Source organism: Microcebus murinus, chromosome 4, assembly GCF_040939455.1.
Source record: "Microcebus murinus isolate Inina chromosome 4, M.murinus_Inina_mat1.0, whole genome shotgun sequence".
In the NCBI taxonomy this organism is placed as follows: domain Eukaryota; kingdom Metazoa; phylum Chordata; class Mammalia; order Primates; family Cheirogaleidae; genus Microcebus; species Microcebus murinus.
Genome location: NC_134107.1, coordinates 76,083,729 through 76,111,493, shown reverse-complemented (window position 1 = coordinate 76,111,493; position 27,765 = coordinate 76,083,729). Strand labels below are relative to the sequence as shown.

The window sequence follows — 27,765 nt, the reverse complement described above, 5'->3', positions numbered from 1 at the left end:
TGTGGCACACATTTCCGGAGCAACTCCTATATTGCACCCAGCTCTGCGTGCTGGCCCCAGATGAAACAGTCAAGTGAGGTGCAAACTTACTCTGCACTGGCCTTTCAGATTTATAGAAAATAATTTTGCGTACCCACTGGGGAAAAAAAGTGGGTTTTCAGTATACTTTTTAAAAAATGCAATCATGCTGTACTTGTTATTCAGCAACTTAGTTTTTACACCATTTTTTAAGCTCCCTCTATGTTGATAAGGCAATGCATTCCTTTCAACGGCTTACATATGTCATCATATAAATATACCTTTTACTTAGCCACACCCTTTGATGGACATTTAAGCTTTCAGTTTTTAGCCCTCACTCGGGGGAGAGACAGACCCCCTAACACAGGGTGATGTGTGGAGTGCTAGTGATATGCACAGGGACAGAGACCACTGCACACACTGGGTTAGTACTCAAAAAATACCCAGAGGACTAAATTGAAGCAGTGGAGGGAACGGTGGAGTCAACCAGAAATTTCTTTGTTCCTGATTTCAATAAGCCTTCCTGAGTATACTCCTTATTGGTCTGGAAAGGGGGCTGGGGCCAGGAGACCCTCTGTTCTCCGTGATCCCCAGGTCCTAAGAACAGCTATATTCTTCATCCGCTGTAAGACTCCTTTTTTTCCCCCTTTTAAAACATCTTAATATATCTAAAGTCAGGATGCATGTTACAAATCAGTAGCTTTGCTGCAATCTCTGTTGGCCTGGACTGAAGTTTAGTCCTTCCAGAGAGGATGTGTGTTGCTTCTGCCAGTCGCTGGGAAAGCCTGGGGAGTCAGAAAAAGCTTCCTAGAGAAAGTGAGGTTGGGTCATCTTGAAAAACTGAGCAAGTGTATTCAGCAGGACAGACTGGAGAAGAGCACTGCGGGCACACAGCAGGTGCTCACAAAATAGTTTGCACAGACCCAGCATGGCGGCTCACACCTGTAATCCTAGCACTCTGAGAGACCAAGACGGGATGATCGCTCAAGGTCAGGAGTTCAAGACAAGCCTGAGCAAGAGTGAGACCCTGTCTCTACTGAAAATAGAAAACAAATTAGCTGGACAACTAAAAATATATAGAAAAATTTAGCCAGGCATGGTGGCCCATGCCTGTAGTCCCAGCTACTCGGGAGGCTGAGGCAGGAGGATTGCTTGAGTCCAGGAGTTTGAGGTTGCTGTGAGCTAGGCTGATGCCACGGCACCCTAGCCCAGGCAACAGAGTGAGACTCTGTCACAAAAAAAAAAAAAAAAAAAATAGGTACATGATTCCTCTGGGGCCTGGCAGGAGGAGAGGGAGTGGGTGTTGCGCTGGCATGCACCTGCTGGGACTTAGCCAGTGCCCCGCACAGAGACCCCACTGACACTGGAGCCCCACAGCTTGTGCACTCAGCATGCTGCTCTCCCTGTACAGGGGTTTTCCCTGAAAAAAACAGGCAGGAAAGGACATACTTATCCAGCAGGAATGGGAGTGTGAGGGAGGGAGGGGGATTTGCAGATTCGAAGTTGGAAAATGACTTGTTCCTGTTTGCTGGGCTGGGAAAGCACCAGTAAGCCCTGTGGGCGAAGAGGAACCCACGCACTGGGCAGTAAAGGGAGGACAGGACATTCCTTGGTCAAGGAAGCACACAGGCCTTTCCCCCTGCTGAGGTGCACCCCGGGGGTCAGCTCAGCCTGGGCCATGCTGGCCCCAGAGAGGAGCCCTGCTGCAGAGAACCCCCAGGTGGCAGAGGGGAAGGGCCCGAAGCATCAGCTGCAGTCCCAGCACTGCCCATAACCCCTGAAAGTGAGGTCAGCCTTCTCTGAGTGCACAGGGCAGAGAGTGGGTGAGCTTAGTGGTTCTCAGCCAAGGCTGCACGTTAGAACCACCCGGGGAGCTTAGAAGACTGACAGAGGCCCACATCAATGAAATCAGTATTTCTGAGAGCAGGACCCTGGCACTGTGTCATTTTGCTTTTAAACTCCTCGGTGGTTCCAGTATGTGGCCAGGAAATGAGCTACTGGCCTAGACCATCTCCAGGTCCCCTCCTTTAGTCTGGCCCTATGGACACCGCTTGTCGGGCACGTCTCCCACCTCCTGTTCTCAGAACACCCCCCCATTGTGTTGTAGAGTCTCGCCTATGTCTGATTTGTGGTTTTATCCCAACAAATCTGTAAATACTTTCCCACCAGGCTTAGGGCAGAAGACAGGGCTGCTCTGCTGTGAAGTTTGGTTCGGTTCAAGAAACAGTTCCTGAACATCTATGTTGCTTGGGACAGCGTGCTGGGAGCTGGGGCACACAGCAGGTCCCTGCACTGGGGGATTGAGTAGCCCGGAGGGGAAGTCAGATCCTGAACCTGTGCCTTGATGTCCGATGCCCTGGGGCACTGAGAAAAGCAGTTACCTCGGGATGATTGGAGTAGGGAGGAAGAAGCCTTGATGGCCACGTAGGAGGTAGTCAGGTGAGCAGGGAGACAGAAGGTTCTTAGCAGGGGGCTATGTGAGTGCTCGCAGCTTCTCTCATCATAGGCCAGTAGAAGGTGACCACTCTTTAGTTAAACCAGATTTTTCAGCTCCTGTCTGTTTCCTTGTATTCAATCTAATGAGTTGCCCGACAGTTAAGGGAATGGAGCTTGGGAAGGTCTTGGGGGGAAGGTGCTGGAATAATTTTTCTGATAGACCCTTCACTCGTGCCAGAGGAGGAGGGACACTTGGGTCCCTCGGCACTAGGCACTGGCAAGGGACCCTGACGTAAAGCTCCTCTAACTGACTGTCCTTCTGTACTAACAGGTGATCCCCACCCCGGCTCGCTGTGGGGCCGGCTCACGTTCCTTTGGGAAGCCAATGCCTAGAGCAGAACACCAGGACTCCCCTCTCCTCTCCCCATCCGCCAGGCCTTCTCCGTGCTTTGGGATAGAATTTCAGGGATTCTTGAACCAGAACTTGCTCCTGTATGTCAGGTAGATGGTCAGTTTGCCAGCCCCTGCGTAAAGGAGTCATCCCTAATGTCACATATTTTGTGTGCTGGTGGTTCAGGCCTAAGCACAATGGGGTGCCCAGTGTCCCTTCTAACAGGGGAGACGACAGTCACTCATCTAACTCCAGCGCAAGGCAGGCTGTGACTGGGCCGTGGGTGCCTAGCTGGGCTGGCAGAGGAGAGTGGAAGCATTAGCGGGAACCTAAGAAGGGGAGGGGTGATCTGAGCTGAGGGTGAGTGGGAAAGGCCCAGTGGGAAGTGGTCCACAGCTTGGTACACCTGGAATTGGGCGTGGGAGAGGGGGATGGGAAAGAAAACTGGAACCAGATTACTGAGATCTTTCAGAGCCAGGGAAGACACAGCCAAATGTGTGGCTTGGAAAGATCACTAATAATAGCCTCCAGCCAACTGAGGGGAAGAAAAGCCAGTATTATAACTGTTAATAACAATTACAAGACAGTAATAGCTGTGACTGTTTACTAAGTACTTACTTCATGCCAGGAGCTGTAATAGCTGCTTTTGATTCATCTTCACAGAAGTCCTGCAAAGAGGCACCATGAGTCCCATTTAATAGGTGCAGAAACTGCGGCTCAGAGAGGCTGAGGGGCTTGCCTAGAGACATTCGTTCATTCAGCAAGTGTTCATGGGAAGCCCACAGGGCCAGGCACTGTGCTAGGCCCTGGAGATTCAGTGGAGAACAAGATGGGCCAGTCCTTATGTTCACACAGCTGGCAGTTGATGTAGGAGGGTGAACTGTTCATTAGGAGGCAACAGAGTGGCATAGGTGTGTTTCTACAGAGGAACAGGGAACACAGAACTAGGGCCCCTAACCTGTGCTGAGGAATTGGGGAAGGCTTCCTGGAGGAAGTGATGTTTAAACAAAAACCTAAAGGATGGAGAGGAATTGGCCTGTTAGTTTCTTTGGAGGAGTATTTACTCTAACCTGCGGTACTCTAACTCATGTGTAGACCTGAACTATCTTATGATCACTCTATAACCCTCTTCCAAGTGCTTTCAGGCATCCCATAAAGTCCCTCCAACAGAATTAGGAGATCGCACCACCTCATCCTTCCCTTGTCTTCCTGTTCAACACACGTTTACTGACCCCACCCTCCAGTTCCCCAGGCCTGGCCCTGAGTCTTGCAGCCCGGCTTTGCAGAGGGCAAACCCCTCCAGGTCCCCACCCCCAGTATTGTGCAGGGTGAGGCAGTCGCCACCATCATGCCTGACTTCCTTGGCATCTGATTCGAATCACTGCAGTGACTTTTCCATAGCTCGCAGCCTTTCCCAAAACAGTCCAGCCTTCCAGCAGGGGTGGCTCTTCTTTGTGCCTAGAAAAGGTGTGCTAGAAAGATTCTGGAAGGAGTTCCACAGAGAGGAACTTCAGGTCACCCAATCTCTTGCCACGCTTCCAGAAAAGAATCTCAGATTTACAAATGTTCATTCCAGTTCTTTGCCTACTGTATGATGTGGGTGGAAGAACCTGCCTCCTCTACCCAACATCCCAGCCCCCAGTCTCAGATCTGCTGCGTCGATCCCTGGTATGACTCCAGCTTGGGCTCCTGCCCTCCTGGGGATAAGGAGCTCACTACCTCAGTAAGGAGCTCTGTGCATCCTCAAAGAAATCTCATCAATCGCAGCTAGTATCTATTGAGCGATCACCAAGTGTTAGAAACTATGATAAGCTCTTTGCATGTATTGTCTCATTTAAACTTTGCTGCAAGAGGTTGGCACAGCATTATTATATAATACTACCTTTATTTCATAGATTCTGTAACAGAGGCTGAGAGAAATTAAGTGATTTACCCCAGGTCACTCAGTTGTTTCTAGCAGAGCTAAATTTTGGACACAAGTCCGTCTGACTCCAGAGTCCGTGAATGTATCCATTCTGCAGATACTACTTCAATTCTGCTCCCAAGAACCTGTCTTCTTTTAATCTTCACCCACTGGCCCTCATTCTGGCTATGATTGGGTGTCCAAGATAAGAAGTACTGCACCACAGGCTGGTCCACAGATCAGATGTGTAATCCTATAAGGGGAAGTCACTGCTCGGGATTTCCCCATCCATGTGCCAGGCACTCTGTAGAGTTCTGGGGCTGTAACAGGGACCCAATAGGAAGCTCCTGCCTTCATGGAACTTATAATTTAAAGGGGGAACCGGTGTTAAATGCACAAGTGTATACTGACAAACGGTGGTAGTTACTATGATGGAAAGGTGCTATGAAAACATGTAAGTGGAGATCTGACCTGGCATGGGGTTGGGAGAGGCTTCCCAGAAGAGGTGATGGTTGTGGTCTGAAGAATGAATGAAGCTTAACAGGCAAACAAGGGCAGAGGCAGCAGCGCGTGCAAAGTCCCTGTGTTGGGGGAGAACATGATGAATCCAGGAGGCCGAAGAAAGGGCAGTGTGCTGGGAGCCCAGGGTATGAGGCGTGCTGAGGACACTGAGGCCTGAGTGGTAGGCAGGGCCAGACCACGCTTGGCCAGTCAAGCCTTCGAAGGAGTTTTGACTTTATCCCTAGAGCCATGGGGAGTTACACAAGGGTTTCAAGCAGGAGGGTGACAAGATACAATTAAGTTTTGAAACTATCACTTCCACTTACAACCTAAAAAAAGAAAAAAAATAATAAAAATAAATTTAAAAAAAGAAACTATCGCTCAGGATACTGTGTAGACAATAAGTTACAGGGGGAGTGAGCAGGCACAGTGAGGCAAATTAGGAGACCATTGTCACCATACATGAAGTGGTGGCTCAGACTAGGGTGATGGTGGAAGACGGAGAGCACACAGGTCAGATTCAAGTTATGTTGTAGGACAGATGGACAGATGGAATATGGGGGTGAGGAAGGAGGAAGTGTCACGATGGTGTCTTGTCGAGCTGACTGGCTGTGAGAGCCTTTCACTGAGGTTAGAGACACTGGAAGACCAAATATAGAGAGGAAATTATACATTTGTTTTAAGTGGATTAAATTCTTTTCAATTTTGCTTTTGGTTGAATAGGTAGTGTGCACACAGTCCAAAATTAAATGTGTACTTAAAAGTCTCCCTCCCACTCTTGTCTTCCAGCCACCTAGCTCTTCCCCTTACCCTCCAGAGCCAACTAGTTACCAGTTTTCTCTGTATCTTCCCTGATAGGCTAAGGAAAATAGACACAATTGTGCATGCATTTACTTTATCCTTAAAGATGTTGATTTTGAAGTGCCTGTCAACTCTCAAGTGCAGAGGTAAAGCAGACAGTTGGATTCACGAGTCTGACACTCAGGTGCAGTGTAGGTCGGTGGTATGAATTTGGAAGTAACTGGATTAAGCGCTGTTTGCATGGATGGGATTGGCTAGAGAGAGAATACAGAGTACAGGAGAGGGCCTAGCACCAAGCCTCAAGGAACTCCATCATTCAGTGGCAGATCGAAGGGTATCTTAGTATGTTTGCTGTTGCTAAAACTGAATACCACGGATTGGGTAATTTATAAAGAAAAGTTTATTTTTACAGTGTGGAGGCTGGGAAATCCAAGGTTGAAAGGTCACATCCGGAAGGCCCTTTTGCTGGTGCTTACTCTCTGTAGAGTCCCAAGTTGTGTCAACACAGGCCATCACCTGGTGTAGAGGCTCACTGAGAGCCAAACTGGCTTTTGTAACAGACCCACCCCCGGATAACCCAGTAATCTGTGGACCCACTAATCCATTAATCCATGAATAGATTAATTCATTTCTGAGGACAGAGCCCTTGAACCCAATCACCTCTTCAAGGCCACACCTCTTAGTACTGTTACAGTTGGAGATTAAGTTTCAACATGAGTTTCAGCGGGGACAGGCATTCAAACCATAGCCAAGGGGATGAGCCTTTGAAAGAGATTGAGAAGGAACAGCCAGAGAGGTGGGAAGAACACCTGGGGAGCGTGATGGCCCAGAGCCACAAACAACTCAAGCAGGGGAGAGCAGTCAGCAGTGTCCCAGGAGGAAGAGGTCATCTGCTGAGAATGCCAAGGAATTTAAAGGTCCAAAGAGATTGGAGGGAGGTTGTCATCATAACTGGGAAGAAGAAAGAATGAATTTATGTGAAACACATAGTAAGATTGTCTGGCAGTATGGAGGCCCCCTTGAATTTGGTGATCTTGGATCTACACTGGAAACAACGTGCTTTATTGTTCTGAAGAATGTCTGCGGTGGGACATCCTCTTGCAGGGCTGGCCACTCAGATATGGGCAGAGAGAAAGAGCATTTGCACTTGGCCATTGATGCAGGGCTGGGGACTTGCCAGGTAGATATGATGAGCAGACAGTCTGGCGTTTAGAGAACTGGCAGGAGTGCATAAGGCGGGCCATGGAAGCGAGGCTGGGTAGGGAGGGCAGTGAGGAGGCTGGACGGGGAGAAGTAGAGGGAGTCAGAGTGAGAGGACTGCTGAGGCCAAGAGAAGGGGTTGGACAGGGCCGAGTGGCTCATGCCTATAATCCCAGCACTCTAGAAGCCTGAGGTGAGAGGATTGCTTGAGGTCAGGAGTTTGAGACCAGCCTGAGCAAGAGTGAGACCCCCATCTCTACTAAAAATAGAAAAATTATCTGGGCATGGTGGCACATGCCTGTAGTCCCAGCTACTTGGGAGGCTGAGGCAGGAGAATCGCTTGAGCCCAGCAGTTGGAGGTTGCTTCGAGCTAGGCTGATGGATGCCACAGCACTCTAGCCCAGGTGACAGAGCAAGGCTCTGTTAAAAGAAAGAAAGAGAGAAAGAGAGAGAGAGAGAGAGAGAGAGAGAGAGAGAGAGAGAGAGAGAGAGAAAGAGAGAGAAATAAAGAAGGAAGAAAGAAAGAAAGAAAGAAAGAAAGAAAGAAAGAAAGAAAGAAAGAAAGAAAGAAAGAAAGAAAGAAAGAAAGAAAAAGAAAAGAAAGAAAAGAAAGAAAGAAGTTAAATGCTAAGCAGGAAGGAGAGAAGGTTGTGGCAAGAACATGCTGCTTTCCTGGAGGCTGAGGTGGAGGGGGATGTTCCTATAGATGAGGTTGCGGGATGGACTGTCCATGGAGGTGCCCGGAATGATTCTGTAGCTTGCAGAAAAAGGTGTCAGCGTGCTTAAGGAATGGAGAGGAAAGATGGGGACAGAGAGCTCACATTGTTGAGAGGGAGAAAGAGTGGAACAACCTCCAGGGAACAGGATTTTTTTTTTTTCTGCAAGAAAAAAAAAGAGGTTGGAGAAGTGATAGTCTAAAACAACATTGTTCAATAGAAATATAATGCAAGGCACACATGTGAGCCACATATGTACGTTTAAATGTTTTAGTGATCACATTAAAAATGTAAAAAGAAACAGGTGAAATTAACTTTAAAAAATATATTTTATTCAATCCAATATATCTAAAACATCATTTCAACATGTAATAAATGTAAAATAATTATTAATCAGATGTTTTACATCCTGTATTACATACTAAGTATTAAGTCTTCAAAATTTAGTGTGCATTTTATACTTAGAGCACATTTCAATTTAGACTAGCCAATTTTTAAAATATTTTCTCCTCTATCAGCTTGTATTGTTAAAATAATAAATATATTTTTTTTGTTTGTTTTTAGAGACAGAGTCTTGCTCTGTCACCCAGGCTGGAGTATAGTGGCACAATCATAGCTCACTGTAGCCTCAAACATCTGGCCTCAAGCTATTCTCCCACCTCAGCGTCCCAAAGCACTGGGGTTACATGCGTAAGCAACTGCATGCAGCCTAGCCCCGACTAACCAATTCCATGTGCTCAATAACCACATATGGCTAGCAGCCACTGTGTTGGACAATGGAAGTCTAGACTCTTGCTTCTTGTCAAATCTTCACCAGCACTGAGTGATGTGCTATTTAGGGAAATATAAAAGACATTGTAAAACTCCACCTCTGTACTAAAGTGCCTTATATTATTAAAGGCAGCTGTGGGACAGTGAAAAGAGACTTGGGTTCCAGTCTTAGCTCTGATTTCTTACTTAGCAAAAATTTGGACATTTATTATGTCTCTGAGCCTCAGTTTCCTTATCTGAAAAACAGTGATCAAATAAGCAAGTGCCCAGGAAAGAAAATGCATAGTCCCTTGGTCCAAGTCTCCTGCTTGCCTGCAGAGGTTGAGATAATACTTTGTCAACTGGGTAAGTGTAAGTAACTAACATTTCCAAATGTGAAAAATCTGAGACTCAAACCCAATCTTTGCATTTTTTTTTTTTTTTTTAGTTTTAGGGTCACAGTTTTTTTTATTTTTTAACTCACAAACTTGCTAAAATATTTTAACTGTTCAAAAGGATATAGAGTGAAATTTAAACCTTCCTTCCACTCCAGATAACCAGTCTCCTCCCCAAAGACAACCACAGGTCCTAATTTTTAGAGTAACCTTTCAGAGATGTCCTATGCATTTATACGGATAATTGTGTGTTCATCTGTGTGTGTGTGAATGTGCGTATATGCATATAAGTACGCATTCTCTACACACTGTTCTGCCCTGTGCTTTGTTCATTATTTTTGAGATCATTTAATATCAATACATATAGATCTACCTCATTCTGTTGAATGTGTCTGTAGTATTCCAAAGCATGAATATTGATTGGTAATTTATTTAACTGGTCCCTTACCAGGGAACAGGTAGGTATATTGCCAATCTTTTGCTATTACAATTGCTCACAGTATGCTTCATGACAACACTGACACGTACATTTTTGCATCTATGTGCCTATATTACCTGTAAGATAAATTCTTTAAAGTGGCATTTCCAGGTCAAAAGTTATGTGCTAAGCTGGGCACGGTGGCTCACGCCTGTAATCCTAGCACTCTGGGAGGCCGAGGCGGGAGGATCACTCAAGTTCAGGAGTTCGAAACCAGCCTGAGCAAGAGTGAGACCCTGTCTCTACTAAAAATAAAAAGAAATTAATTGGCCAACTAAAAATATATAGAAAAAAATTAACCGGGCATGGTGGCCCATGCCTGTAGTCCCAGCTGCTTGGGAGGTTGAGGCAGAAGGATCGCTTGAGCCCAGGAGTTTGCTGTGAGCCAGGCTGACGCCACAGCACTCTAGCCTGGGCAACAGAGTGAGACTCTGTCTCAAAAAAAAAAAAAAAAAAAGTTATGTGCTATTTCAATATTTTTATAGATTTAGTCATATCGACCTCTAGGCAGGTTACACCCATTTACAATCACCACAGCAACGTTTGAGTGTAACTTCCACACACTCCTGATAACATAATGTTATCAAACTTCATCTTTGCCAATCTGAGAACAGCCAAGTCATTCAACTTTCCCAGCCTTGGCTTGTGATAGTTGTGTATAACATCTTGTACCCAAAAGGTGTTGCCCATAGAAATGGTGACTCTTGCAGTTTTGCAGTGATTTTTCTGATTTGGGTGCAAATTCTGAAACCTGGTGAAGGGGAGCAGCCTGGCAGCCTCCAACCTAAACCTGCGTGTGTCCATGTTGCTGGGTCTGGCTGACTTCCCACGCCGTTAAGCAGCAAGATCAAAGGGGAGCCTCCTCCTGGATGAGCTGGGTGTTGTTGGTTTCTGAGCAGTCAGGCACTGAGGGGGAATTACCACCTGAGCTAGCAAAAGGGCTGGGTGCCCTGTAAACATGTGCACATCGTTTGTCAGTCATCACGTCGGTGTCAGTCATCACATCGATGTCGGTCATCAGCACTATTCTTTGCAGCGAAACAGGAAAGCCATTACTGGGGGTGCTGCGCTGGCCTCCTGCACAAAGCTGTGTTTCCCAAATTCCTGGCTGGCCTGTTTCAAGAATGGCACGAGTTGGGCAGTAACATAGATATTTTAGCTGTGGCTTAAAACTGTGCCATTGCTCCTCCTAGCTGTTTAACTCTCAGTACACTCGGGGCTGGGAAAGAGGTCCTGCCAGCACCTCCCTCTGCTGGGTCCAGTGTCCTCCAGCTCGACACCGATACTCCCTCCCTCATCTCTCCCAGTTGGCATCAGTTTGACAGGCAGGGCGTGCACGTCGTTCGTTCATTCTTACCAGTGTATGTTGAGCACCTACAAAGTGTCAGGCCCAAGGCCGGGCGCGGTGGCTCACGCCTGTAATCCTAGCACTCTGGGAGGCTGAGGTAGGAGGATTGCTTGAGGTCAGGAGTTCAAAACCAGCCTGAGCAAGAGCGAGACCCCGTCTCTACTATAAATAGAAAGAAATTAATTGGCCAACTGATATATATAGAAAAAATTAGCCGGGCATGGTGGCGCATGCCTGTAGTCCCAGCTACTCGGGAGGCTGAGGCAGAAGGATTGCTCGAGCCCAGGAGTTTGAGGTTGCTGTGAGCTAGGCTGACGCCACGGCACTGATTCTAGCCTGGGCAACAAAGCGAGACTCTGTCTCAAAAAAAAAAAAAAAAAAGTGTCAGGCGCAGTGCTGGGCGTTTGGGGTTCGGAGATGAGCAGGATGCAAACTCTGTACAGGACAAAGAGTTCACAGTCTACAGCGACCTGCGGCGGCATGCGCACTTTGGTTTCCCTGCCCCAAGAGGCCCAGGGCGGCCAGACGACATAGGGCACCGCTGCACCCAGTGCCTCAGGCGGTCTCCAGTTGTTTAGCTCTAGCTTTGGGTTGTGCGGAAGGGCAAGCACCTGTGGTGGGCCCAGGGCAGCCCACGTGATGTGTGCAAATGGTAAGATCGTGAATTTTGCCAGGCTGACCTTCCCAAAGCCCAGTTCAGATCACAGCTCTATGTGAACACCCTTGGGTGCTCACCGCCAGAGAGCGAACTCCTTCCGGTAATCTCCAGCCTGTTCGCCTCTGCCCCCGTCTCTGTGACAGATTCCTCCTGCAATGGCCACCCTGCCCACCTTACCCATCAGGTCCCAAACGTGAGGGTCTGGCAGATCCCTCGTGCCTCCCTGGGTGGGCCCCTGTAATCTCGGCTGGGGTTGCGCTTCCTTTCCCGGGCTTTTTAAATCTCATCCTTTATGCCCCAGCCGGAATGAGTGTCTTCTCCCTTCCCCAACTGCTGCACACTTCCGGGCTCATTATCAGGTCAGTGAAAAAGTGCCCGGGATTTGAATCTCTGCTGAGCCACCTACTGTGACATTGAGCAAATCACCCAACCTCAGGGAACCTCTATTTGCTCCTCTGTAATCACGTCCTCACCAGACCACACCCGATGAGCCAGTGCCGGTTTGAGGAAGCCGAGGCAGTGCTGGGTGCTGGGTGCTGGGCTCAGGGACTAGCAGAAGGCTCCCACTCAAATGGGGGCGAGTGGGATGCTGTCCCCCAGGGTATGTGTTAGGGAGCCGGGGGGTTAAGGGAAGACGGCTTTGCTTCTCCCTCAGCTTACCGAGCTCCCTGCCTCTGCCTGTCCCCTGCTGAGCCCCTTGGGGGCCTCAGAAATAAGCAGCTGTTTATCTTGGCGTTTTCTCTCTACTCTTCGACGTTTCTTTGTTGAGTCTCAGATAGGGTGACCAACCCTGCTTTGCTCCTGACTGTCCTGTTTTAGCATCCTGGGAAATCCCTCGGTCTTGGGCAAACTGGGACAGTTGGTCAGTCACTGTGAGGCCAGTGACACAGACCTGATCAGAGAGGGGAGATGGGGGCTGCAGCTCCTGGACAAGCGCCCAGTGCTGTGTCCTTGCTCAGTGCCTGGCCTTATACGTGTCATCTCTCCTCGTTCCTGGGACAGCCTCGGCTCTCCTCAACTAAGGACTTTCTCCGGATCTCTCAGCAAGGAGGTCCCACATCAGGTGTCTCCGCTACACCGCACTACCACTTGAAATAATTCTTTTGTAATGTGGTTCATCACTGCACCACCCCACTCCAACAGTTTTCTGAATTAAGGCTCCCGCACCTGGCCAGTTGTGGTGGCTCACACCTGTAATCCCAGCGCTTTTGGAGGTGAGAGGGGAGGATGGCTTGAGCCCAGGAGTTCAAGGCTGCAATGAACTATAATCATACCACTGCGCTCAAGCCTGGGCAACAGAATGAGACCCTGTCTCAAAACCAAGAACAAACAACTCGTAAACCCTAGGCTTTGTGACTTAATACTAGCTGCTTAAAGGCTTGATCAGGATGACAATGACAATATTGCTTATTTTCTACTTCTCAGCTGCATCTGATGATTACTTTTGCTAGATAAGTGGTTTCCAATTAAATTAGGTGAAAATGAGTTATCCTAATTAAGATGTCTCTCTGTGACTCCTTAAATTCGGAGACCATCTCTGCGATATATCTGCCTCCTCATTAGTTGTTATTCTTGTCCACTGTAACTGTTATCTGGATGCACCTTTGTTGTGATTTCAGGAAATATATCCCCCTCTTAAATAATCAACTTTATTAAACCAAAAGGCACAATTTATGTAATTTATTTGTAAGAAAAGGAGTAACAGTTCTGAGTATTGTATTCCAGCCTATTGCTCAGTAAATAGTTGTACCCGCCTAGTGCTTGGAGTACCTTCTCTCCACAGTTCTCTGATTAGCTCTCTGGGGGGTCTCACCAGCTCCAGGACATTAGGCTTTCAGGAAGCCCTTTGGTTCAGGTTCCAGTGACTTCTGTCCTGCTAAAATATTCAATTCTGTGGCCTGTTCTTTAAGGGAGGATATCTTTATCTATCCCCATCTATCTGGGAGATGGCTAAAAATTTAGTTCCTCTCTGTTTTCACACAGACCAATAATGAAGATGCAAAGGTAAACTTTTAAACATTAAACTTTGCTGGCCAGATTGCTGGTCTAATCAGGGGTATTTAAAAAGATTTTTCAAATGCATTTTTATTATCTGTTCAATAAATAACTGAAAATTCAAAACTACATAAATGTGTAACTTGGAAAATAAAATTCTCTAGCTATCCAATCTCTGAGTGGTAATCCCTGTTAACAGTTTAGTACATACTTCTCCAACATTTTTCCATATATAATATGTACGTACTAGCACATATTTACACAAATATAAATAAGATCATATTTTGCTGTTTTATATATTTATTTATTTAGACAGAGTCTCACTTTGTCAACCGGACTAGAGTGTAGTGGCATCATCATGGCTCACAGCAACCTCAAACTCCTGGGCTCAAGCAGTCCTCCTGCCTCAGCTTCCCAAGTAGTTGGGACTACAACTGCATGGCATGACACTCACCTAATTTTCTCTATTTTTAGTAGAGACAGGGTCTCGCTCTTGCTTAGGCTGGTCTAGAACTCCTGACCTTGAGCGATCCTCCCACCTCAGCCTCCCAGAGTGCTAGGATTACAGGTGTGAGCCACCACACCTGGCATATAAATTTATTTTAACTGAGTAACATCACAGACATCTTTCCTTGCCCATGCAAAGCTCATTCTTATTAATGGCTTCCTGGCATCTATTTTGTAAGTGAGATCTGAGGTACTGAATCAGCCTCCCTGAGTAGAACATTGGAGCCAGGTTTGAATATTGGCCTAGCCACTAAGTTAATCTGGACTTATTCTATAATGATTTTAGTGTGAGGTTCAGAGGTGGTTACTCATTCATTCGACTTCTTTTTTTTTTTTGAGACAGAGTCTCACTCTATTGCCTGGGCTAGAGTGCTGTGGTGTCAGCCTAGCTCATAGCAACCTCAAACTCCTGGGCTCAAGCGATTCTTTTGCCTCAGCCTCCCGAGTAGCTGGAACTACAGGCATGCGCCACCATGCGTGGCTAATTTTTTTGTATTTTTAGTTGTTTGGCTAATTTTTTTGTATTTTTAGTTGTTTGGCTAATTTTTTTGTATTTTTAGTTGTTTGGCTAATTTTTTTCTATTTATAGTAGAGACGGGGGTCTCGCTCTTGCTCAGGCTGGTCTTGAACTCCTGAGCTCAAGCAGTCCTCCTGTCTTGGCCTCCCAGAGTGCTAGGATTACAGGCGTGAGCCACCATGTCCAGCCTCCATTCAACTTCTTAATTAAACAGTTGTCAGGCAGTTTGCCTTAAAACCCTTAGAACTGTTAATTCTCCGTTTTTGCTATAAACCATTTATTCCTAATTAAATGTGGTAGATTGATAGGGGGAGAAACTCTTTGTTCCTAAAACCTAGTTAAATGCCTGGTTAGTTTGACTGATTAAGAGGAGTTTTTTCTCAAATCTTAACAAATTCAAGAAGATTTAAATCATATCAAGTATCTTTTCTTACCACAATGATATGAAAATATAAATCAATAACAGGAGGAAAATTGGAAAGTTCTCATATGTGGAAATTAACACACTCCTGAATAACCAATGGATCAAAGAAGAAATCAAAAGGGAAATTAAAAAATATCTTGAAACAAACAAAAATGGAAACACAACATACCAAAATGTATGTGGTGCAACAAAAGCAATTCTAAGAGGAAAGTTTATAGCTACAAATGCCTACATAAGGAAAAAAGAAAAATGTCAAATAAGTAACCTAATTTTATTCTTCGAAGAACTAGAAAAAGAACAAACTAAGCCCAAAGTTAGCAGAAGAAAGGAAATGATAAAGATTAGATCAGAAATAAATGAAATAGAGGCTAGAAAAACAATAGGAAAAAATCAGTGAAACTGAGTTGGTGTTTTGAAAAGATAAATAAAATTGGTAAACCCTTAGTAGACTAAAAAAATAAGAAAAACAGAGAAAAGACTCAAAATTACAAATGAAAGAGGAGATATTACAATGGGTACTACAGAAATACAAAAAAGTACAAGAAATTACTTGTGTTAGTCTGTTTTGCATTGCTATAAAGGAAGTACCTGAGGCTAGGTAATTTATAAAGAAAAGTGGAGGGCCAGGCACGGTGGCTCATGCCTGTAATTCTAGCACTCAGAGGCCCAGGCAGGAAGGTATAGCTTGAGGTCAGGAGTTCTAGACCAGCCTGAGCAAGAGTGAGACCCTGTCTCTACTAAAAATAGAAAAAATTAGCTGGGAATGGTGGTTCATGCCTGTAGTCCCAGCTACTCAGGAGGCTGAGGCAGGAGGATCACTTGAGCCCAGGAGTTTGAGGTTGCTTTGAGCTAGGCTGACGCCATGGTACTCTAGCCTGGGCAACAGAGCAAGAGTCTATCTCAAATAAAAACAAAATGTTGGCAAGGATATGGAAAAAAGGAAACCCTTTTTTCCCACCCTGTTGGTGGGAATTTAAATTGATACAGCTATTATGAAAAACAATATGAAGATTCCTCAAAAAATTAAAAATAGAATTATCATACAATCCAGCAATCCTACTGGGTATATATCCAAAGGAATTGAAATCAGTGTGTCAAAGAGATATCCACACCCTTATTTTCATTGCAGCATATTCATAATAGCCAAGACATAGAAACTACCTAATGTCCATTGACAGATGAGTGGATTAAATATATATATGGATATTATTCAGCTGTAAACAGAAGGAAATCTTGCCATTTGTGACAATATGGATGAACCTGGAAGACATTATGCTAAATGAAATAAGCCCGACACAGGAAGACAGATACTGCATGATTTTCCTTATACGTGAAACCTATAAAGATCAAATTCATAGAAACAGTAGTATGGTAGTTGCCAGGGGCTGGGGGTTGGGAGAAAGGGGGAGGTGTTGGCCAAAGAGTCCAAACTTTCGGTTATAAGACGAACAAATTCTGGTGATCTAATATTCAGCATGGGTGGTGACAGATGTGTTAATTTAATTGTGATAATCATTCATCTTTCAGAGTGCAAAGTGATTCTGGAATACAAAAGAATTTCTTTGGGTTGATTTACATAGAAGTTTGCCACTGACTTGTGTTCCTGAGCTATGAAAATGCAGGCTGAGGAATAGTTTCTCTTGATAAATAAACAATTAACAAATATTGTGAAAAAAAAAATCAGGAAACATAGACAAATAGATGATAGGTAGATGAGCACAAAGTAGAGATGCAGGGTTTGAAATCAGACTGCATTGAAATCCTACCTTTATTTACTAGCTATGTGGGCATGGTACTGTCATGTAAAAAGCAAAAGAAATAATGACTGTGAAATACATAATATAGTAACTGGCACATAGGCCTTAATTAATGATAGCTCTCTTCCCTATATGTGTGTCAGCTTTTAGATGTACCTAATTTTTCAAACCACCAGAGCAGCAACCTTCCTATTAGGAAATGGCTCATGCTTCCTGTTGCTATAAATATTTGGTCATTCACTTATTCATTTACTCAGCAAACATTTATTGACCAACCACTATATGCCAGGCATTGTGCAGGGGACCCAGTGGTGAAGAAAATTCATGATTCCTGCCCTCCTAGGGCTGGCCTGGAATTTGTCCTCTGTGTTCTTCTTTAATCCAGTAACTTTAAACTCTGAACTTTGTTCTGTGTTAAAGAATAACTGTGTCACACATTGAGGGTTTGAATGAGAAGGAGTGATCCAGGGAGTCATGAGAACAGTTCTTGGGTATCTGAAGGGCTCCCCCATACTGGGAGAGAACATCTGTAGTCTGCATTGCTACCAAGGGGGCAGAGCTCAGGTTGAAATAAAAGGGAGTTTTCTAAATACACCTTCCCCAAATGGGAAATTGCCCTATGAGTAAGAGAGCTCTCTATCACTGTAAGGAAGAGGTCAAACAGAGGTTGAATGGTGAGCTCTTTCAATTCCCACACCACTCAGTTGGGTGTTGGCCAGTAAGGTGGCTTTCACCTTGGAGAGTCTGATTTTTTGTTATCAAGCTCCCATGGGTGTATAAAACCAGACCAGGACTCTTCATCCTGGGCTTCTATCACCAAAGGTGGCCCATGAATGGAACTAATGGCCACACCATGTGATACGAGCACAGAATGCAAAAAGACCACCCACCTGTTCAAGATGATCTCACCAATCTTCCCCAATCCCAAGTTTTTCAATCTTTGCTTTAAAACATGAGGGCTCTTGTTAAAATGCAATCCATTCAAGGAAATGCTTAAAAACCAGTGAAGACTGTTTAAGGAACTCACAAATGGCCTGAAGAGGCTCCCACTGGCCAAATATAAGACAACCCAGCAGGAAAAATTATGATGATCATAATGGAGTTTGGCATCTTAAAAAAAGAATCCATGAGTCTGTAGAGACATTAAGAAAAAAAGAGTGGGGAGGTGCACAGAGAAAGAATTTTTCTTTAAAGAAGAATGCTAGCCAGTAAATTTAGGAGGGATCATAAAATTGAAAAATTGTTATTTTGCATCACCTAGGAAATAACTGGCATAGGCAAGGCTCATTGGTGGATGCTAAGATCTATGTATGCATAGTTGCTGGGTGACAGGGTGGTCACATGATCTCTAACTATCACCTTACAGATGGTGTACCAATGACAAGGGAAAAGGTACTATTGCTAAAAAAAAGAGACTTGTCAGATATCACGCAAGTGATTAAACTTAGCTTTCCCAACAATGAGGCAAACCCACATTATTTGCCTCCTGGAGTGATGATCGTGAAAACATCACCTTTGCAGTATTTTTACCTTCCTTCCAAACGAATGAGACTGTGGGGAATTCTATAGGACAACGGACCTGGACTCTATAAAATGTTATGTCATGAAAGCCACACAAAAAAAGGTGGGAAAATGTTACTAAATTGAAGGAGATTAATAAGACATGATAACTGAATTTGGCGAGCTTTCCACAATCCTTGATTGGATTCTGCATTAAAATAGAAAAACAAGCAGAAAAATCATTTTGAGGACAGTTAGAGAAGTTTGAATATATGTCATATATTAGAAAATATTATACCGATGTGAAATTTCTTGGATATATTATCATGTTGTGGATATGTGGGAGAATGGCTTGTACTTAGGTGAAGTGTCACGATGTCTGCCACATACTTTCAAATGGTTCAGCAAATTTTTTTATATTTTTTACTTACAATTCATATGTGTATATATATATATATATATATATATATATAGATAGATAGATAGATAGATAGATCCCGGGTTTCGGCACCAAAAAAAAAAAAACCAAAAAAAAAAATATATATATATAGAAAAAATATGGCAAAATATACATGACTTTCAACTTTTAACATTTTTAAAAATACAAAGTTTGAAGAGAAAACATTTGTTACTTAAGAGCTGTAACTCTTGAAAACCATTATGACTCCCAATTTTTTCAGCATGAAATTTACTGGGTCATCTCCAGTCACCTAGCCAGGCCTTAGGAGAGAGACACAGGTGGGGTGGGAGAGGACAATGAGAAAAGCCTGGAAAAGTGACAGGTGGGGCTATCAAGAACAGCCCAGCAGGGGACCCAGGGCAACTGGGCACCCAAAGAGTGAAGCGGCTAGATAGGAAGTGGAGTCGGAAACCATGGTGTGGGCTCCAAGCTGAAATCCTGCCCTATTCTTTCTCCAGCCTCAGGCCAGCCTTGACCACTCCTCTCTGCGTAGGAGGCATTTGTCACATCCTGTGCCCTCCACTGCCAACCGCTGACCTTTGATTTGAGCATGAGGTTAAATGTGTAAGCTTTAGAGTCAGCAGCCCTTGTGTGAATCTCAGCCCTGCAGAGTGAACGTGGACAAGCTATTTAGTCCTGCTGAGCTTAGGGTTCTTCCATGAAAGTCTTTGCTAGAATGGCAACGGGTCGTGTGAGGCTTTCCTGAGATGATGAACGCAAAGCAGGTAGCAGTGGGCTTGGCACATGGGACCCGCTCAGGACATGTGTAAGAACATGTATTTATAATCTCAGCCAGTGGCACTACGATTCATCCCCATACACATACTCAGCAGAAACCTCTATGCCTCTTTGCCTCACCTGCCCCCACATCAGCATGTTCTCCTCCCTACTCCCAAATGCGTATCCCAAATCTGACTGCTTTGCACTAATCTTCAAGCCAATCTCTTGTCTACCTCCTGCAGCAGCCACCTGACTGCTCCTCCTGCTTTGACTCTTTTTTTTTTTTTTGAGACAGGGTCTCCCTCTGGCTAGAGTGCAGTGGTGTCTTCATAGCTCACTGCAACCTCAAACTCCTGGGCTCAAGCGATCCTCCTGTCTCAGACTCCTGAGTAGCTGGGACTACAGGGTGTGTGCCACTATGCCCGGCTAATTTTTCTATTTTTGGTAGAGATGGGGTCTCACTGTGTTGCTCAGGCTGGTCTCATACTCCTGGCCCCAGGCGATCCTCCCACCTGGGCCTCCCAAGATGCTGAGATTACAGGCATGAGCCACTGCACTTGGCCCTGTTTCCACTCTTGCCCCCCATTTTGTATTATGATGGAATACCTGAGACTGGGTGATTTATAATGAACAGAGATCTATTTGGCTCAGGTTCTAGAGTTGGGAAGTCCAAGATCGAGAGGCCTTATCTGGCGAGGGGAAGTCATCCTTTTTATCAAGAAGACACTCCTGCAATAACGGCATTATCCTAATCACCTCTTAAAGGGCCCACCTCTCAGCATTGTTGCATTGGGGATTAAGTTTCCAGCACATGAACTTTGGGGAACACATTCAACCCATAGCATTCCCCATGGCAGACGTTCTCAGCTTAATGGGGAATATCACCCTCCTGCCTGAGCCCTCCTATGGCTTCCCACCCCCCTGACTACCTGACATCATGGCTTGGCTCCCAGCCAGCTCTCCAGCCTCATCTGTTAAACCTCCATATTGCTCATGGCATCCCAGCACATTGGCTGCCTTTCTGTCGCTCAGACACCCCCTTGCTCATTCTCGCCATGTAGGTTTCACATTTGTTGTTCCTTTTGCCTGAAATGTTTTTCCCGTGTCTTCACAGGGGTGCCTCCTCCTCCCCGACCACCCCTTCCCGTCTCCCCCTCCTCCTCCTCCTTGTGCTTTGGGTCTCACTTCAAATGTCATTTCCTCTGTGAGGTCTTCCCTAGCCATCCTATCTAATGTTGTGTATGATCACCTCCACCCCCACCAGTAACTGTTACCCTATTCTGTTATCTAATTTTTTTAATATTTTTTTTTTTTTGAGACAGAGTCTCACTCTGTTGCCTAGGCTAGAGTGCCATGGGGTCAGCCTAGCTCACAGCAACCTCAAACTCCTGGGCTCAAGCGATCCTCCCTCCTCCCGCCTCAGCCTCCCAAGTAGCTGGGTCTACAGGCATGCACCACCATGCCCTGCTAATTTTTTCTGTATATATTAGTTGGCCAATTAATTTCTTTCTATTTATAGTAGAGACGGGGTCTCGCTCAGGCTGGTTTCGAACTCCTGACCTGGAGCAATCCTCCCGCCTCGGCCTCCCAGAGTGCTAGGATTACAGGAGTGAGCCACCGCGCCCGGCCAGCTATCTCTTAAGCATTTCTTATTATCTAAAATTATCTTGTTTGCTTATTTACGCCCTGTATGTCTCCCTTATAGAACGTAAGCTCCAGGGAGCCCTGTGTCTTGTTCAGCACTGTAGCTTCAGCATTAGAGCGCGGAACAGTGCCTGGCCTGTAGCAGGCACCCAATACATCCTTGTGAAGCACATTCATGAATTGTGTAAGTTCGCGTCGATATACATTCGTGTGAGTGGGCCCAACACCTAGCCCGTCATCCTGCAGGTCAGGGCGTGTCGCTGTACATTCCCCAGCCCACCATCAATGCCACTGTGGAACAAGACATCCTGTTCTCGGTGGAATACTCCTGTCACGGCGTGCCCACCATCGAATGGACGTACACGTCCAACTGGGGCATGCAGAAGATCGTGGAGTGGAAGCCGGGGACGCAGGCCAACGTTTCCCAAAGCCACCAGGACAGAGTCTGCACCTTCGACAACGGCTCCATCCAGCTCTTCAGCGTGGGCGTGAGGGACTCTGGCTACTACATCGTCACCGTGACCGAGCGCCCGGGGAGCAGCCAGTTCGGCACCATCGTGCTGCACGTCTCGGGTAAGGCGGTCCCCGTCCCAGGCGGGCACCTCTCTCAGCTGCGAGCGTGTGGGAGGCCGACCGCGCCATATTAAAAGCGACGTCTCCGTCTTCCCCTTCTCCTCACCCCCACCCCGTAGAGATCCTCTACGAAGACCTGCACCTTGTCGCTGTCTTTCTCGCTTTTCTCACTGCCGTGGCCGCAGTATTAATCAGCCTCTTGTGGGTTTGTAATAAGTGTGCGTATAAATTCCAGAGGAAGAGAAGACACAAACTCAAAGGTAAACCCCCCCCCCGGGGCCCTGTGGCAATCCTCGCATGGTTTTGAGGCTGGGGGTGGCACGCATTGTCTCGTTCTCACTAAGAAAGCGCCCCGTGGCTGGTTTTCCACTCACTGACTTGTCCTTTGCTTTGCAGAAAGCACCACTGAGGAGATTGAGCTGCAAGATGTTGAGTGTTAGCCAAGGCTGGGCCCAACTGCATTCCTACCTCAAGAGGAAACCATTCTCCAGCAAAAGGAGCAAGTGCAGCCATTACAGCCCTGTGTTGGCCTCCTGTGGCCTGGCCACGGCAGCCTGCCACCGAAGGGACAGCTGACACTAACGAAATCGACTGCATGGAGTTGAAGACTACGGGTGGGACAAAGATGGTTCTAGAAGTCACGCTGAGCTCCAGGAGAATAGTGACTGAGGCTTTGGGCAGGAGCTTCGCTTGGCTGCAGCTTCAGGGCGGCGCTGACGCATAACCAATGGCATGGTGCAGGTGCTGGCTGCTGGCTCCGGCCAGGGGGACGGCCCGTGGGTGGAGTCCCTGCGTCAGAGGGCAGGGCATCTCCAGACTGATGTGCAGCCAGCACTGGAACCTGCGCCCTGTGCCTTTGTGCCCCTGTCACCTCTGCCTGCCGACCCCATCTCATATCCCACAAGCACTGCCACGGGAGCCATTGTGGGAAAACCTGGGGCTTTTAGACAACCTGCTGCCTCAGCGGCAGAGGCAGGAGATTGAGGACTGGGGGTGCTATTTTGTGCTGTAGGGAGTTGCTCAGAGTGAGGCTCCGTGGCTTGGAGCTTTAGGGAGAGGAGCTCGATGCACTCTTGAGGGACCAGCTTTGGACAGAAGGAATAGAGAGAAAATGATCTTTCTCTTCCTCCCTCATTCCAACATGAATTGGCTTTTCCCTCCCGTGCCCCAGACATAGGCCAGGGTGAGGAAAACCGCAGCTCGTCTCTGCTATGGGCCTCTGGCCTCCTGACGAGCTGGATGACGCCACCTCTACAAAAGCTGGAAAATCAGTGATCTCAGGCTTCGGGTCTGTCCGCTTCGGTCACTAGCACGCCATGTCCCAAGTCAGGCCCTTGCTGTCTCCTGCTTGGGCTGGGGAACACTCGGCCTTTTCCTACCTCACGGCCAGGGGATCAAGAAAAGCGCACAGTACGCACAGAGCTCTCTGAGCAACGTAAGCATCCCTAGGAATTCTTCAAGGCGCTGGAAAGCTACACTGCAAAGCACTATACTATGTGAGTACTGGAAACTGCTAAAATGCCCTGGGGTACTGGAGCTCCAGGTGAGACTGGGGACTGGACCACAGCCGTCCTTGGCCCTTATTCTCTCAGGTTGTTGGTCACCATGTTTACCTGGAAGTTTCTCCTTCCCGACTTCCATTTGGCAAGCTCTAATAGCAGGCATGAGTTCATTTTCCATTCTCTTTTCTCTCTCCGGTAATCACAGCTACAGACCCAAGGTACCATCCCGATTGTGATGTGTTCCTTGTCCTCAGCTGCAAATTCCCCCATGCAAAGGTGAAGAAGTGCTAGAACATTCCTTTCTCTTCTCCCTGCTGTCAGGTCCCCAATGTCCGTATCTTTTCTACTTCCCATGTGACAGGTAAAGAGTTGCCAGAAGTTAGAGGCCTTTCCCTAAGCAGTGAATCCGAAGCTACAGGAAGGGATCTTTTGGAATATTTAGGCAGGAACTATCAGTGATCTAGAGAATGGCTCTGAAGGCACCACTTGATTGGGCCACACAACTGATTTGCAGCTCTCGAACCTGACACACAGAAGATACTCACCCCCAGGCCACCTCCTGTACACACCGGTAAACACAAACACTGGGGCCCTATCCCCAACAGGGAGCCAGGCCCCATGCCAAGACAGTTTCCAGTGCCACGAAGAAACAGGGTGAGGAATTCCTGAGGAAAATAAGGAATCAAGGATAATCAGATGATTTTTTTCCTCCTCTTTCATACAGAAAGGCTACCAGTAGAAACTGGCTAGAGCAAGTGTGTCCTCTTTCACGCTCCCTGCTTTTCAGAACTCTGCTCTTCAGCTTGTCAGAAGTCAGGGCTGGTAACCTTCATGATAAAAGGAGAGATGGAAGAGAATAATACCCAGTAAGAGGCCTCTGCAGCAAACTTGGATGTAAATTAGATTGCCCCTCCAAAAATCTCATCATGAGAGGTTATTCCCTCAGCTTTCCATTTCTTTGAAAATTTATTTTGCACTTTTAAAGCTCCCCCTGATCCTGAACATTCCTGTGGAAAGTTTTTGATGCCAGAGGCTGTGGATTTTGTCTGTTTTTCAAAAAAGAAAATAAATCATAGATTTGCCAGTGTAAATGTTAAGTTGTAAATTATGTTTCAAACTGTGAAAAAAAAAATGTTTTAAAGAGTGAATGAGGCTGGGCGTGGTGGCTCACGCCTGTAATCCTAGCACTCTGGGAGGCTGAGGCAGGAGGACTGCTTGAGCTTAGAAGTTCGAGACCAGCCTGAGCAAGAGTGAGACACTGTCTCTACTAAAAATAGAAAAATTACCTAGGTGTCATGGTGCGCACCTGTAGTCCCAGCTACTCGAAAGGCTGAGGCAGGAGGATTGTTTGAACCCAGGAGGAGTTTGAGGTTGCAGTGAGCTAGGCTGATGCCATTGCACACTACCCAGGGCGACAGAGTAAGACTCTATCTCAAAAAAAAAAAAAAAAAAAAGAATGAGTGAATGAAATAAAACCCAAAAATAAAGCCCGGGTCCTTTGTGTGTGAGCCCACTCCCGCCAAGAGCTCAGAGGCTCTGGGTGGTTTCTAGTCAGCACTGAGCATATAAATAACGCCCCCAACCATAGCCATGGGTCTGGCACATATTTAAAATGACAGTGTAGCTCAGCACATTGGTTCCAACAGTAATATTCTTTAGCAATTCAGAAAAACATCACCTTACTACTGCCCCCATTTTCCCCTATATGTTAGCCTGATGACCAATTTGAAATTTGTGCTTCCAGAATATGAATGGTAATTTAATAGCCCTTTTGGTTTCTAGAGAGGGCTGAAACATGGATGTGTTAATTTTAAAAAACCATGAGGTTTATATATATTTTTTAAAAAAGGAGAGCTTCATTTCTTGTAAAGGGGTCTCAACCTGCAGTGGCTATTCTGACCCGCTGGGAAACACTACTCCAGCCATGAGCCAGGAACACGTTTCAAGGGAGTGACAAAAGGGAACAGGATTTTTACTGAGTAGGTGGTGAAATACACATATTTAACAAGTTATAGCAGAAAATGCATGTGTATAATCATGCTTGCTTTACACTTCCCATCCAGTCATGCCTGGGAACTCAGTTTTAAGTCTTTTTCTGTGGTCTCCTTGGCCAACAGGAGCCTGTTCAGTTAGCAGGAGGCTTAGGATTTTATTTTTAGTTCGCAAATGTGACAGTTGTACCATCTAGCTCAGATAAGACGCCCTACTGAACATAACATGCTTTATCAACAGAATGTCCTTGCAGAGATGAAGATCTAAGAACCCAAAAAGGTATGTATTGTACTTTCTCATTTCATGGTGCTCTGGGTCTCTAAAGAGAGCTGAAACAAAGAACCCATGTCCTCTGAAGCCCACATAGGATGGCAGAAAACCTGCGTGCACTTCACGCTTACTCTGATTTGAAGCAATCCTCATAGAGGCGAGGAGCAACAGCAGTGAGAGATCAGGTTATCAGGACGTCTTGCCCAGGGCAGAAATGCAGAGATAAGGCCTGAGGGAAGATACAGTGGGTGGGTGGGGGGGTAGAGAAGAGGTAGCAGAATGGAATGCTGGAGATGTAACCAGGACCAAGGAGCCAAATATGATAGGGTGAAATCACAGGGAAGTGACTCTGATGCAGTCTCCTTGGCAATACCAGAGGGGATAAGGGGGAAGACGAACATCCTCTTGCCAGCATCAACTTTTACACATCCACCATGGGTTTCTCTGCCTAGTTTCCAGAGGGGCGTCAGGCACATCCATAGTTTGCTGAAAGCAGAGCACATCCCTGTGGTCCTGCTAGCACAGCTATGCACGACTCAAGTCCTACTAACAAATGATGTGAGTTGCCAGCACTTGTGCCACTCTGCACACCTGAATTCACCTGTTCAATCCTTGAGAAGAACATGGTAGCTGAGGTCATTAATTCCATTGCTTTTTAAAATATAAATGGGTGTTTTGGGTTTCATTTAATTACAAAGGTGATAAATCCTTTAAAGTTCAAATGGTACTGAAGTCTATATATAAAGTAAAAGTTCTCTCTCTTCAACCCTGCTTTCCAGAAGGAACAAGTTAAATTGGTGTGTATCCTTCTAGACGTCCTTATGCATATATGAACATATCTGTCAATATGTATACTACAATATACCTTTTTAACCTTTTTTCTTTTTAGTCAAACGGGATTCTATCATACATTTTACCTATAACTTGCCTGTTTTTTCCTTAGTGTGTCTTGGGCTTTATTTCCTAAACTTTATTCCTCTTGCCTGGACAGTGCAATCCATACATTATAATTGTTTGTTCACTGAAAAAAACTTTTTGTTTCAAATAATATATACAAAAGTAAAAATCTTGGGCAAACTTTCTTTTTATTTATTTATGTATTTATGAGACAGAGTCTCACTCTGTAGCCCAGCAACCTCAAATTCCTGGGCTCAAGCAGTCCTTCTGCCTCAGCCTCCCGAGTAGCTGGGACTACAGGCATGTGCCACCATGCCCAGCTAATTTTTTGTATATATATTTTTAGTGGGTCAATTAATTTCTTGGTATTTTTAGTGGAGACGGGGGTCTCGCTCTTGCTCAGGGTGCTTTCGAACTCCTGACCTTGAGTGATCCGCCAGCCTCAGCCTCCCAGAGTGCTAGGATTACAGGCGTGAACCACCGTGCCTGGCCATTGGGCAAACTTTCTATTACATTACACTAGTTTCTTCAACCAAGGTGACTTCCTCTTGTTAACTAATACATTCAACTCTATCTCCTGTGCATCTCGGGGGATTCAGTCAATGTTTTATAATATTGGTGCATTTTATGTAAAGTTTATCAAAGACTGAGTATTGGGGGTGGGAGAGAGGATATTGCTAATGTAAAATAAATCTAAAATTTTAGCTTGAGATTTGGTCTTATAAAGTGCACACACAGGTAGGTTAAATTCCTTTGATGTAACAGACCAGTGATTGTTCAGGCAGTTCCAATACTAAAAATATATTTTCCCTCGGGTACTTCATGTTTTGAAAGGATTTTTTCCTACTAAACAGAGTGAACTTATCAAATAATTCAGTTTCATGTTTTCATTCATCAACAGTTTGTAAGTGCCAATTAGAATTCCTGATCAACATGAGACAATCTGGGGTTGTCACTTTGATTTGATAGTGTTCTAGCAAAGAAATCTAATGATGTTTTAGAGCAGGGGTCCTCAAACTTTTTACACAGGGGGCCAGTTCACTGTCCCTCAGACCGTTGGAGAGTGTGGCACACACTCCACACATGCACACTGTGGGCCCGGGACGAGTGGGCTGCTAAGCAGGACGAGTAGCGGCGGGCCGCATCGCGGCCGTAGTTTGAGGACGCCTGTTTTAGAAGGTCAATGTATGACTTCCATTAGGCTTTTTCAAATACCGAACACAGATCAGAGCACTCCATTTACTGTCTCTTTGGGCAGCAAGAAAGAAAAGCTAAAAGAGAAAGCTGTGAATGGACTTGAGTGAGAAGTCATTCTGCCACTGGCCTTTCCTTGGCCTACTCACTAAATTATCAGGAAGTTTTTCAGATTGCATTTTACCTTTGTATCTCAAACTTCTGCCTCATCTGTCAAA

General features: G+C 45.8%; 1 protein-coding gene across 2 annotated transcripts in view; it reads left to right on the top strand.

Moving 5' to 3' along the window:
* VSTM5 (V-set and transmembrane domain containing 5) overlaps nucleotides 1–24,334 on the top strand; it is a 28,090-nt gene extending 3,756 nt beyond the window's left edge. Inside the window, exons 2-4 of one of the 2 annotated variants that reach the window (XM_020286659.2) lie at nucleotides 21,366–21,692; nucleotides 21,812–21,952; nucleotides 22,089–24,334. In XM_020286659.2, coding sequence (XP_020142248.2) covers nucleotides 21,366–21,692; nucleotides 21,812–21,952; nucleotides 22,089–22,132 — 512 coding nt within the window. In that variant the 3' untranslated portion in view covers nucleotides 22,133–24,334. Of the gene's footprint in view, nucleotides 1–21,365; nucleotides 21,693–21,811 lie in introns of both variants that reach the window. The other variant, XM_020286657.2, reaches the window with a different exon arrangement.
* Nucleotides 24,335–27,765: the final 3,431 nt, after the last annotated feature.